This window comes from Papio anubis, chromosome 10 (genome assembly GCF_008728515.1).
Source record: "Papio anubis isolate 15944 chromosome 10, Panubis1.0, whole genome shotgun sequence".
In the NCBI taxonomy this organism is placed as follows: Eukaryota; Metazoa; Chordata; class Mammalia; order Primates; family Cercopithecidae; genus Papio; species Papio anubis.
In genome coordinates, this window is record NC_044985.1 from 85,636,300 (window position 1) to 85,650,438 (window position 14,139).

Here is a 14,139-nt window from a genome sequence, read left to right on the forward strand (position 1 = left end):
TGCTCTGTCACCCAGGCTGGAGTGCAGTGGTGCAATCTTAGCTCAATGCAACCTCTGCCTCCCAGGTTCAAGCATTCTTTTGCCTCAGCTTCCTGAGTGGCTGGGATTACAGGTGTGCACCACCACGCCCCACCACACCCAGCTAGTTTTTGTATTTTTAGTAGAGACGGGGTTTCACCATGTTGGCCAGGCTGGTCTCAAACTCCTGACCTCAGGTGATCCACCCATCTCGGCCTCCCTGAGTGCTGGGATCACAGGTGTGAGCCACCATGCCCAGGCCTCATGGTCTCTTTATTGTACCTTTTCTAGTCTCTGCTTTCCTGAAGCCAGAGGTCTTCCTATCTCCGGAAGCTCAAAGACAGACTTTCAAACCCCTCCCAACCACTTGGCCTTTTGTGATGACTTCTTCCCTTCAAGGCTGCCTTTAGTAACCTATTATTGAAGAGACAAGAGAAAGCCCTCAGCCTTCTCCACTTTCACCTCCCTGGGCTCCCCAAGTTTGGCTGACTCCTCTTTTCAAGTTCACATTTTCTGCTTTCCACAGAGGTTTGCAACATAACCTTTAGGAAATCCTCTCCAGTCTCTATCATGTTTCAACAGTTCTTTACCCCATGCTCTTATCCCTGTCTCCCACCAATCATATCCACCGGCCTTATTGACCGCTTGTGAGAGTTAGAATTTTGGAGACTGGTCATGTGTCACAAAATCCTGCTTTAGAAGGCAGAACACTCCATTTCCTACTCGTCCAAAGCACTTTATCTCTCAGGCCTCTCCTGTAGCTCTGAAGCTAGGTTGATGAGATTCCCAAAGGGGAGCATTTAGTGATCTGAGTGCTTTGACGAAATTGATTAGGTAAATGGAAACATATTTTTTGCAACTACTGTAGCCTGTAGGAACAATAAGTTGTGTAAATGCAATGTTTTGCCATTTTTGAAATAATGAAGGTTCTTTGTAATTTTAAATATTCTTTTGCAACAAGAGATTGTTTTCCAGCAGTAAAATAGCCAGAATGTTTGATGTGAAATGTTTAAAAAATATATACTGCCTGATATCTTTAGAGCAGCACTTTCATTATCAATGATGGATTTAACATTTTGTTGAATTTTTCTAGCTTCTCTCCTGAAGGGTTTGAAACATGCCAATATTGTGCTTCTGCATGACATAATCCACACCAAAGAGACACTGACATTCGTTTTTGAATACATGGTGAGTTGTTCGAGCATTTTACAACACATGAGAAAAATAGCCTGGTACTTGTATAATGAATCTGTTAATATTTTATGGCATGATAAAACTTTTATTACACAATGTAGAAAGTATCATGGAAATATTCATTATTGTGATTAGTAGAACCTTATTGTTCCCACATCCGTCTTTGGTCCTGCTTCCTTACCCATGACTTTTGCTGTCATTTTTCCCCTCATCAGCAATAATAAATGAGGATCTTGAGTTTACCTCCTAAATAAAGCCTTTGCACTTATTTTTAATCTAGTTTTAATCACTATCTGAGCAGAATCCAACATTTTTTTCATTGACAATAAAGGTAAAAATCACAAGATATTTAAAAATTGTATGCAAGCTTGCTAAAGAATAACTCATGTTGTATTTTTGGAAGAAAAAATATTTAAATAAGCAGAAAGAACTTGTAAGGTATGTGTACTTGACTTGCCTCCAAGGACACTTGGAGAGTGAAAAATTCCTGCGTCGTCGTGTTCAGTGCCAGTCATTTAAAATGAGCATCTCTGTGCTGAGAAACAGGCTTTGTTCTAAGAGCCACCAGTTAGAAAGACACACTGTGTTTGACCTTAACAGTGGGTTCTCAGAAAACCTGATTATATTCCTTTTGCACCTTTTTCTTAAAATTCTGTACTTCGTAATACCTTCTGACAGTCAAGTCAATGTTCTGCTTTAGGAAACTATCCAAGCACCACTGAATTCACTCTCTTCTCTTTCTCTGCTGTTTTATTTAGCACACAGACCTGGCCCAGTATATGTCTCAGCATCCAGGAGGGCTTCATCCTCACAATGTCAGAGTGAGTATGTTAAGGGTCAGGACCCTCTCCTGGCTTGCCCACAGAAGGAGAGTTCTGAAACAGACTGCCTCACAAAGCAAAGTCCTATGATACTAAATAAGAGGATGGACATCACTGATATTCCAGAGAAAAGTTTTGTTTTTGTTCTTTTTTTAAAAAAAAAAAAAAGGAAAGAAAGAAAGAAAAAAGAAAAAGAGTTACTGAGTTGCCCCTTAAGATATAGAGCAATGTTTTCTGAGCAACCTAATGCTGTCAGTCATGGCCACATGCAAATGTGTCTTTAGATGAATAAACAAGTGAAGGAGAATTATACTAAAAGGAAAAAATTAAAGCTAGGCCATCGTAAAATAAATACCTTCATCCTATCAGATTACTGTGGTCTGTGATGAAATCTGAAATACTTGTTCTAGCAGATCCTATTATATATGTGGCCCTAACTCCTATTTTTCCAGTCATTAGAATAGAAATAATAATAAACTTTTAACTAGCTATAATTCTACATGTTATAAATTTTAGAAACCATTTATATTTCATACTTTTCATTCCCTAAGGTTTTATTGGCATTAATTAATTGATTGGCTCTTAAAATAACCATATGAAATTTGTATATGATGTATTTATTCATTTAACTAATATTTATTTATGTATTCATTTATTCATTCATTTAAGAAATATTTATTGAGTACTTAGTGCTGTAATAAGTTCTGGGGTTTCAATAATGAATAAGTTGTGTTTCTTATTTTCAATGAGCTTAAAGTCCAGTAAGATATATGAACTTAAATAGGCAGTGAGAGCTACCCTTCAAGCGACAGCAACGCAAGATGGCAGCCACCATGGGCTCAGGCAATTTATGAAAACAGAATATATAGCCTTAAAATAGAATGTGGACCTAAATACCCAGAAGCACTCCCGTTTGTAAGATTTGTAACAAAAATTAATATGAATGGAGTTAATAGTTCTAATGGAATGGTGAACCCAAGAGCTATATCAGTGCTAGCAAAATGTCAGAATTCATATATCATCAAAGTTATCCTTCAAGAGCTTCAGCGCCTAATGATGTCTAAAGAAAATGTGAAACTCCCTCAGTTACCTGAAGGACAGTGTTACAGCAATTGATCAAAAAGAAAAATCACAGGCCCTTTCCTCTCCCCAACATTTGGTGTAAGCAGTCTTCATTTTCCACAGTAGTAAATTTTCTAAATACATCTCATAGACCTCAAAGTACTGGAAAGGAAGCTCCTATTCAAAGGAAGTTTATCTTAAGATACTGTAAATGATACTAATTTTTGCATGTTTGAAATATATAAGTTGTTAGCCTGGCGCGGTGGCTCACGCCTGTAATCCCAGTACTTTGGGAGGCCAGGGTGGGCAGATCATGAGGTCAGGAGTTTGAGACCAGCCTAGCCAACATGGTGAAACCCTGTCTCTACTAGAGATACAAAAAATTAGTCAGGTGTGGTGGCACATGCCTGTAACCCCAGCTACTCAAGAGGGTGAGGCAGGAGAATTGCTTGAGCCCAGGAGGTGGAGGTGCAGTGAGCAAAGATTGCACCACTGCACTCCAGCCTGGGTGACAGGGCAAGACTCCATCTCAAAAAAAAAAAAAAAAAAAAAAATGTAAGTTGTGCTATAATTAATAAATAGGTGGTGAGAATCAAAGTGCTAAAGCCTATGGCCGTAGTAACTAGGAATACTGTGGGAACACATAATAAGGGAACCTAACCCAGTCTTGGAAGTAAGGTTTTGGAAAGGAATGTTTGAGAACAAAGGGTTGAGAAGAGTGAAAAAAAAAAAAAATTAAAATACCAGTGAGCTGTGTGGAGAATGGGATAGGGAGCTAACTAGAGAAACCAAATAGGAATGTTTCATGATGTGTTAAGGACCCTGGTAAGGGTGAAGACCATTACATTATCTGCACAATTGTGGGATTTTTTTTTATGGTAATGCTTGGCAATTTGAATAGAGGAGCAGAGAATGTAGACAGTTGGATTGAGTCAGAGTTGAAGTTCTGCCAGACATATGAAAGGAAGAGACAGGTAGGCAAGAGAGTTGAAGAGATTATCAAGACAGAAGTTAAGGTGTTGGCCAGTGGTATCTAGTCTGAGTCTAATCTGAGCGAAGGAAGTGAAGATAAGCAGCTTGCCGATAGTTATGAAGAGAGTGGAAGGGTTCAAGGACCTGGAGGTGTTGATTAAATAGAAGAATGGTTGGAGAAAGAATAACTGTGAGAGAGTGAGATTTTCAGGCTTGAGTGACTCTCACATAGCAGACACTGTGCTAAATGCTTCGAAGGAAAACTAGACATAAAAGACATGATCCCTGCCCTCAAGGGAGTACAGCCAAAAACAAGAGATAAGAAATAGGCACCAATACTATTACAGTACACTTGTGTAGAATGTCAAGAAAGAAATACAATCTAGTACTATAGATGTGCAAGGGCATCAAAGATATCTTCTAGTTTTAAGAAGTTTGAGATCTTAGGCCGGGCGTGGTGGCTCACGCCTGTAATCGCAGCACTGTGGGAAGCAAGGTGGGTGGATCACGAGGTCGGGAGATCGAGACCATCCCGGCTAACACAGTGAAACACCGTCTCTACTAAAAAAATACAAGAAAAAAACAAATTAGCCGGGCATGGTGGCAGGCGCCTGTAGTCCCAGCTACTCAGGAGGCTGAGGCAGGAGAATGGCGTGAACCCAGGATGTGGAGCTTGCAGTGAGCCAAGATCCCGCCACTGCACTCTACCCTGGGTGACAGAGCGAGATTCTGTCTCAAAAAAAAAAGAAATTTCAGATCTTAAACACACTGTATTTCAAGAGTCTGGAATAGGAGAGCATGTTACAGGGAGAGAAAATGTTTTCAGCAAAGGTACAGAGTAGGGAAATAGAGGATATGTTCAGGGAAGAGGACCCAAAAGTCATGGCTTGTTAGGGTTAGAGGAAACACAGTGTTTTGCAATCTCCAGGTTCCATTAGTGCGTTTTGAAATCAATATGGTGGTTAGCAACCTGCGTTTTTAAGAATGAAATAAATAAATGAGAAGAGAATAGAAAATATTAGCATGCATTACATTTTGAAAGAATAAGTATTATTTTCTGCAACTTTTGCTCCAATTGTAACTGTACTTATATTTTTAATGTATGGATGTGAATACCAGATACATATATATTTCTTACTGTAGACTGCAGTAAAAAAATCTTTAAAGCACTAGCCTGGTCTAACTTCCTTATTTTGCAGAGGAGAAATCCAAGATCTGAGAGGACAAACATTTTGCCTGAGGTTACAGAACCAACTTATGCCATTGCTAAAAGTGATTCTTAGTTAAAATTCTTTCCCACTAGTGCCATAGTTCTGTTGACCTGAAATACAGAATATATTAGTTCTAGTTCTGTTGACCTGAAATACAGAATATATTAGTTCTGTTGACCTGAAATACAGAATATATTAGTGAAACAGCATATACAAGTCTGGGGAAATAGATTGGGTAGGTGGCTGAGAGCCTCATTTTCTAAGAAATGTGGACCTTGGGCAGGGTATGGTGGTTCATACCTATAATCCCAGCACTTTGGGAGGCCAAGTCAGGAAGATCACTTATGCCCAAGAATTCAAGACTAGCATGGGCAACATAGCAAGACCTCGTCTCTACAAAAAATTTAAAAATCAGCTGAGCATGGTGGTATACACCTGCAGTCCCGCTACCTAGGAGGCCAGGTGGGTGGATCATTTGAGCCCAGGAGTTTGAGGCTGAGGTGAGCCATGATCACACAACTACACTCCAGCTTGAGTGACAAAGGAAGACCCTGTCCCTAAAAAAGAAAGAAATGTGAATTTTATTCCTTGGAGAGTACAGTCATTAGTCATTAAATTTGAGTTGAGAGAAAATGATATGATCAGAAGAAATTCATATCACTGTGGTCTGTAGGATGTATGAAAGGAAAGAAGAGACTAGAGTCAGGGATTCCACTTAAGAATTTTTTGTTTGTTTGTTTTGAGACAGAGTCTCATTTTGTTACCCAGGCTAGAGTGCAGTGGTGCAGTCATGGCTCACCTCAGCCTCAAACTCCCAGCCTCAAATGATCTTCCCACCTCGGCCTCCCAAAGTGCTGGAATTACAGGTGTGAGCCAAAGAATTTATTGATGTGGCCTGGCCTAATGCTTCTCAAACTTCAGTGAGCAGACAAGTGACCGGAGACCTGACTCAGCAAGTCTGGGGTTAAACCTGAACCTCTGCATTCTAACATGAGCCAAGCTGATGCAGATGGTGCTGATCAAGAGCCAAGCACTGAGCAAGGATCTAGTTAGCAATTAGTAATCAAGTACAACATTATGGTAGTGACAATGAGAATGGAGAGGAATGTGAAAATCAGTAACAAAGAAGAGTTCACCTCTTGGTAATGTGAGCATGAGGAGGGAAAGGATGGGGCCAAACATAACTGGTTTTGAGTTTGACTGACGAGGAGAATTGTAGCTCTATTAACAGAAATAGAAGAAGAAGAAGTTGGTTTGGAAAGAAAGAGGAGGAGTCCTGTTTCAGACATGTTGAGGTCCCAGGTGAGACAGAATCTCCAAAGGGAAATGAGCAGTAGGCAATCTAAAAGGAAATCTGTGCTCAGAAGGGAGCTGTGAGCTGGACGTGTAGATCTCAGGGTCTTCAGCACATAGAGTTTAGAAGACAAGGAATAGGCAACCAAAAGAGCAAAGACACAAAGAAAGGAGGACTGATGATGAGACTTTTGCCTTTTGGGATGAGAAGAGGAACAGGAAATTAAGGAACGAAGGGAAGCAGCTTATAGGAATGCAGAGCATCTGGAAAAAAATACACACTGTCATGGAAGTTAAGGGAAGAAGCAATTTCAAGAAGGAGGGTATAGTGGACAGTATTGCAAGCATCGGAAATACAGCTAAAAGTCATACTCTTGACTGCATTGACCTTGTGGATTTGTGAGGGACACACTAATAAATAAAGGAATTTATTGTGGGTATATGGAGGCACAAAGGAAGAGGTTATCCAAATCAAAGCAGGTGGGAGTAAGGATGAGTTCTCCAAGGTGGAGGCATCAGTGAATGTGTGAAGGGGCACAGAGCATCCATGCCCATCCCAGGCAATCCTCCTCCAGAAGCCTCCATGAGAGTTCAGCTATCCAGAAGGTCTCTGTACCCTAATCTTTCTGGGTTTTGCAGAGGCTTCATTGTGTAGGCATGATTTATTAAACTATTGGCCACTGGTGATCAACTTAACCTTCTGGTGATCAACTTAACCTTCAGCCCCTCTCCCCTCCCTAATCGGGTCTTGGTCTTTCCAGTGACCAGTCCCTATCCTAAAGCTACCCAAGGGTCTGCCAGCTATCGGTCAACTCTACAAAAAGACATCACTTTGGAGATTCTAAGGATTTTAGGAGTTGGCTGCCAGGAATCTAGCTGAAAATCAAACATATATTTCACAACATCACAGTCGTGCTATTTTATATAAGGAGCCATTAAGTGGTTTTAAACAAAGAGGTGATAAAGTCAGATTTTCTTTTTATAAAGCTTACACTGATGACAGTGTAGTGAATAGACTGGAATGAGGGCAATACTTTTTTTTCGAAATGTTATATTCCCCTGACCCTACTTTCTCCTTGTTTTCTTCTACCTCTCTCCCTCTACTCATTCCCTGAATGCTGGTGTCTGTTAAGGTTCCAGCCTTGTCAGTGAGGCTAATCAGAACCACAGTGGTACAGATGTGAGATGATGGTAGGAGAAAGTGGGCAGATATGAGACCAATTACTTAGCCAGAACTGATGGGAAAAACAAGAGTCCGCGATATTTTTTTCTGGATTTGAGTATTAAGATGGATAATGGTGCCAGTCACTGTGATAGAGAATCAGAAAGAAAAATTTACTTTGGAGAGATACGGTGAATTGTGTTTTAGACATGCTAAGTTTGAGGTGATTGCGGGATGTACAGGCGAACTCCAGACTATGTGGGCCTAAAGTAGAAAGGCAATCTGAATTGGAGATAAAGATTTTGAAATCATCAGAATACAGTTGTTCATTAGAGCACTGTCAATGGGTAAGATAGCTAAGGGAGCATGTGTAGAGTGATAACAGAAGATCAAAGATGGAGCCCTAAGAATATCAATATGTTATTATTTATTATTTTATTATGTTTTATTTTTTTAATTTAATTTTTATTTATTTGTTTATTTTTTAGATGGGAGTCTCTGTTGCCCAGGCTGGAGTGCAGTGGCGCAATCTCAGCTCACTGCAACCTCTGCTTCCTGGGTTCAAGCAAGCCTCCTGCCTCAGCCTCTCGAGTTGCTGGGTCTACAGGCACCCCCCACCTCGCCCGACTAATTTTTGTATTTTTAGTAGAGGCGGGGTTTCACCATGTTGGCCAGGCTGGTCTTGAACTTCTGACCTTAAGTGATCCACCTGCCTTGGCCTTCCAAAGTCCTGGGACTGCAGGTATGAGCCACTGTGCCTGGCCTATTTTTATTTTTTATAGAGATGGTTTCTTGCTGTGTTGCCCAGGCTGGTCTCAAACTCCTGGACTCAAGCACTCCTCCTGCCTTGGCCTCCCAAAGTTCTGGGATTACACATGTGAGTCCCTGCGCCTGGCCAGAATATCAATATATTAGATATCAGTAGAAGTAGAATCTATAAAAAGAACAGCCAGAGGGGTAGAAAAAAAATTAGGAGATTGTGGAACCGAAAGAAGAGCAGCGCCTCAGGAAGGAAGGCATGGTCTATGATGCCAAATGCTGCAAAGATAAGGAATAAGAGGTATCTGTTGGGTTTCATAGGAAAAGTCATAGGAAACCATGGTAAAAAACACTGTGAATGACACAATCATTGCAAAAGCATTTTTATAGGGGGATGAATTTTGTATTTCAGAGGACAAACAATTCCATACAATGGCAAGATCTAGTGTGTGACCACCGGAGTTAGTGTCTGAAGTGGACTGGAGAAGCAGATCATTGGAGCTGAGGTTGGCTAGAGCTGTTCTCATGGGCACTAATGTCATAGAGGCAACAGCTGTAATCCAAGTGCCCACATCTTCAGTGAATGACAGAGAGTGATTGAGAGTTCAGTGAATGACCGCTAAAAGAAGAGTAATGGAAGATGTCACTGGATGGCATTAAAATCCAAGGGACAGGGGTTTTTACTTAAAAGTAGAGCAGTAATGGTTTTGAAGTGGTAGTGGGGAAAAGGGAGGCAGCTTATGACACTTGTCAGTGGTCAAAGGTATGAGGAAGTTATAGAAAAACTAATATCCACTTGAGAATACTATAGGGAAGCAGTGAGCTCAAGGTCTCATTTAAGGAAAGGAGCCAGAAGGAAATTCACCAGAAGTTAGCTTTTAGGTAGTTTTTAAAGCAGGATTGAGGAATGGAGAGTAAACAGTGAAAAGGTTTGGGGGAGAGGGGAGCAATAGATACGAGGCTAAACAGAGGAAGCACAGAGCAGAATGGAGATGAGCATGTTGGGAGGAAAAGGAATAGTCGGAAGCTTATATTTTGAGTTGTGACCAAGGAAGGCAGGGTGGGAATCCTAGTGAGGTTATCTTGTTTCATATTTCTAGTAGAATGAGTCCCAGGGATCAGGGGGATGGAAGGACTCAGGCTTCCCTATAAGGAGTTGGCTAACAGATCTCATTGGTTTTTGAGTAACTCCTGGCCCAGATGGCACTAGTTCAATGGAATTATTTTGTTCCCCCAAACCTTATTGAGTTGGAAACAGGTCTAACCCCTGGGATTTGGGAAGCCTTTCTGGAAAGAGTCACCCACAGTCTGGCTGATGTTGAACTGTGCAGACGCCATCATATTTGGTTATGTTAGGATGCAGTAACTGGTGAAGCTTCTGCAGTGTTGAAGGAAGAATCCAGGTTGGGAGAGATGAAAGGGTGAGTGGGTCGTGAGGTTTGTCAGCACAAAAGTTTTGAGAAATGTGGTTATAAAATGCCATACCTTAATGCTGCAGTGCTTTACCACTTACAAATGCCTGTAGACGTATCTGGCAGAGAGGAAAGGGGTTGAATGGCAAGAAGGTGGGAAGTGACTGTGGCTAATTAGTGAGAACAGTCTACACTCGAGACATAAAAGGCATTTCAAGCTGACCTACTAAGAAGTTCTGTCTCTGACTCAGCCAGCTCGCTCTCTCCTTCCCTCTCATGTTTTCATTTTCTGTCTTTTCTCTAGTTTCTCAGGATGGTATAGTGGAGTCAGACAAGTCTGAATTTGAGTCTTGGCTCTGACTCGTCCTAGACATGTTTTTAAAGTTACATTGAGCCCTGTTTTTCTCTGCAAACTGAGGATAAGCATGCTATTCCAAAGGCTGTATCCCTCACTGGTCACCAACTTCCTGTCTTCTATCTACCTGTCTTCATCTTCCTCTTTCCCTAGTCCTGCATATTGAAAAACTTTTTTTTTTTTTTTTTGAGACGGAGTCTTGCTCTGCCACCCAGGCTGGAGTGCAGTGGCACGATCCTGGCTCACTGCAACTTCTGCCTTCCAGGTTCAAGCAATTCTCCTGCCTCAGCCTCCCAAGTAGCTGGGATTATAAGCAGACACCACAACACCCAGCTAATTTTTGTATTTTTAGTAGAGATGGAGTTTCACCACATTGGCCAGGCTGGTCTTGAACTCCTGACCTCAGGTGATCTGCTCGCTTTGGCCTCCCAAAGTGCTGGGATTATAGGCATGAGCCACTGGGTCAGTCTGAAAAACATATTTTTAAGCACATACTATGGTATCTTCTTGTCTTTTACCTGGAATTTAAGCTGGTTCTTTGTATTGTCTTTTCCATGAACACATTTATATTTATAACCAATCAGAAGGTTTAAATGTCAGTGTAGGAATTTTGTGCTGTGGAAGCTTCGTGGCTTGGTGAATGGTAAAATGAATAGTGTGTGTATATTTGAAGCACCAGGAAGAGAAAATGCTGGGAAGATTCATGGAACCAGTTAACATTTGACTAGGAGCCAGAAGAAATTTTTAAAATTCTTAAATGGTTTATGAACCTGATGTGGTAGCTACATGAAACCTGCACAGCTGCAGGTCTGCTATGGCAGGTAACTCCCCATGCTCCTGCTTCCATTGGACCATTTGGCTCCAGTGTCTCCAGGTCATTGTTAGGTCAGTAGTGGTCCTAGCATCTCTGAAGGTCCTAGTTTTCTAAGATGCTGTTGAAAAAGAGGATTAATCCACATAACTCTGCATCTGCCATTTTGCCCACGTCCCAGGAATGCTGGGCCCGGCCCTTCCTTTCTTAACTGCCAGAACATGTTCTCAGTTGACACAGGTCTTTATAAATACTGATGTTGGTGTTTGAATTCTCAGTTGCCAATGGCACTGGAAAATAGCAAAAGATACTTGGAATACTAAGCATTCTTTTTTTCCCGTAAGTTTCCGTGATGGTGGGAACCTAGTAATGGCTTTGGTTTCGGTGCCTCATAACCACATGAAACATTTTTAAATTGGGGCTTAGAATGTGTTTTTCCCTTTTATTTCTCCACCACTACCATTTACCCTTTCTCCCTTCTTCCCCCTACAATTTATTCCTTATTCTTTTTTGATTTTTTTTTGAGGGGGGAAGTCTAACTTCTTTTGGTCTCTCTTCCCTTTTCATCGTACTATGTATTTCCCTTGTTTTCGACTTTGAATTTAAGACTTTAAAAATAGGTTTAAGAAGATAAAGATTTCTTTATTTTCTAATACCATCTAAAGATATATTTTTTAGTGTGGTCTCCTTGTGTTGTGTTTTTAAAAGGGTTTCATATCAGAGAGCCTGGAAAACTTAAGCAGTTGTAAACTTTAGAATATCATTTCCAGGTCAACTTTGATCTTATATGCCAAGTTCATCGGTGGGGAAAAAAATTAAATCTTTCACATCTAAATCAATAACTAGTGTTCCAAAGGAAACTTCAAAGTTTCACTTTAGATTTTTAAAGAAGGGTAATTCCTTCAGTATCAAAGAAATGAGATGTCAGGAAAAGCCGGATTCCCTTTGTTTAGGACACAGTCTAGTTACTTGACTTTCCTTGTCCTTTTTCTTCCCCCTCTGAATGTAAAATTCTTCTTCTTCTTCTTCTTCTTTTTTTTTTTTTTTTTTTTGGCTCTCAAGAGACACTTTTACTATATTCTTTGAGATGACTGTTTTTGATTTAGAGGCGAAATCAGCACGTGGTGGCTCAAATCTCCTTATGGATAGTGTTTCTTCCTTCCAGCTTTTCATGTTTCAACTTTTGCGGGGCCTGGCGTACATCCACCACCAACACGTTCTTCACAGGGACCTGAAACCTCAGAACTTACTCATCAGTCACCTGGGAGAGCTCAAACTGGCTGATTTTGGTAAGTCGCCCCTCGGGTCTCATTCTGGGCTGTGAACAATGACGCTTTTGTGTGCGCTTGTTTAAGCATCGACTGGGCCTGGCCTTTGAAAACTGGAGGCCTGAGAACATGATGCTTTGTGAGGATATCAAACTACCATAAAGGAAGTGTGAGGCACGAAACAGGGAGGGATTGGTAGCTTTCTAGGATTCCACCAAGTCCCAGTTTAGTCAGATGGCCAAAAGCTGGGCACCTCTACTGCCCCACTGCCAGTTTTGATATAGAGACATTGGTAGAGTAAACTGTACTTAGTAAGTTTTCCTAAATCTAAGTGAAATACAAATTATATTTGAGTAGATCGAGATTATCTCAAGATGATAAAGAGGCTAACCCCAGATTGTAGCATGGACTCCTGTCAGGATGGAGACTCCAGGACACTTGTTCCTGCTCTCCTACCTTCTTTATCTAGGTATGAGATGCAAAGTTTTGTTCCCATTAAAGTGAAGCAGATTTCCTCTAAGTATCACTGTATCTTTCCATTTTAGCACTTATCACAGTTTATACTTATATTCACACACACAAATACATGCATACACACAAATATATGCACATGTGTGCGCACACCCACACGCACAAATATATATAGATTTGCGTGATGATTTTGTCTCAGCTGGACTGTAAGCATAATGAGGGCACCCTGGGTATGTTTTTGCTTATCATTTTATCCCTAGTGCCTGGTACCATAGTAGGTGCTTAATAAATACTTGTTGAAAAACTGGCTCTATGTGAGCTAAGGAACCAGTCTTCTCTGTTTGGCAGATGCCAAATGGTGATACTATCACTGCAGTATTTATTCTGAGATGGCAGCTTTTATCCTGACATGTAAGCATTTAACAGATATTTGTTTATCAATTCTCCATAATAGCAAACTCATCTATTGAAGGTTTTTTGCAATTCTGTGAGATAAACAGCTGACTGACAGAAAGACTCATTTTGCAGAACAGCACTTAGAAATTCATCTAAGGTCCTACCAAACTGATTAATTTGGATGAGCAGTCCCTACGGTTTATCTGCTAAACTGGGCTTTCCTGGAGTGCCAAAACGGAAAGTGGCCATGTTAGTCATGAACTGAGCTCAGTTTCTGTTACAGAGACCCAAAATTACAGAGGTATAACATGCTAGAAACTTAACTTTCTCTTGCAACACAGTCCTGAATTAAGCGGGCAGAGCATGTATGGTGGCCCCATGCTGTCTTCACCCAGCTGCTTCTGTCACGTGGCTCCACCATCCCCCATTGCATGTTTCAAGATGGCTGCCACCTCCTGCTCATCACAGCCTGGAGGAAGGAGAAAAGGGAAACAGAACCCTTAACCCCTCCACTAAGGCATGATCTGGAAGTTCACACATCACCTCTGTTCATATAATATAGGCAAGAACTTAGTCACCTGACCACACTCAGCTGCCAAGAAGGCCATATCTAGCTGCAAAGCAGGCCAAAATTTGAGAAATTCACTTAAAGAAGTGATAGACAAGAGTCAAGATAGTGATTAGTTCTACTAAAAGCACCTAAATTTGTGTTATTTTTTTTAATGGTGTTTACCCCGGTCCAGTGCATCAAGGTGCAAGCCAAGGTCCAGAACAATGGGTTTTACGCTTTTCCCTTTTGGACAGGTCTTGCTCGGGCCAAGTCCATTCCCAGCCAGACATACTCTTCAGAAGTCGTGACCCTCTGGTACCGGCCCCCCGATGCTTTGCTGGGAGCCACTGAATATTCCTCTGAGCTGGACATATGGTAAGAGTG

General features: G+C 41.1%; 2 protein-coding genes across 2 annotated transcripts in view; both read left to right on the plus strand.

Moving 5' to 3' along the window:
* Nucleotides 1-14,139, plus strand: part of CDK15 (cyclin dependent kinase 15) — a 94,600-nt gene that overhangs the window by 23,043 nt on the left and 57,418 nt on the right. Inside the window, exons 5-8 of the mRNA XM_031651450.1 lie at nt 1,112-1,206; nt 1,971-2,033; nt 12,236-12,359; nt 14,010-14,130. Of these exons, the coding sequence (XP_031507310.1) occupies nt 1,112-1,206; nt 1,971-2,033; nt 12,236-12,359; nt 14,010-14,130 (403 nt within the window). The remainder of the gene's footprint in view (nt 1-1,111; nt 1,207-1,970; nt 2,034-12,235; nt 12,360-14,009; nt 14,131-14,139) is intronic.
* Nucleotides 2,814-3,404, plus strand: LOC103876449 (ubiquitin-conjugating enzyme E2 variant 1; the record flags this gene model as incomplete). The annotated part of the gene is made up of 1 exon (XM_021924348.1): nt 2,814-3,404. A coding segment is annotated over one exon (336 nt), but the record flags the coding sequence as incomplete, so codon positions are not given.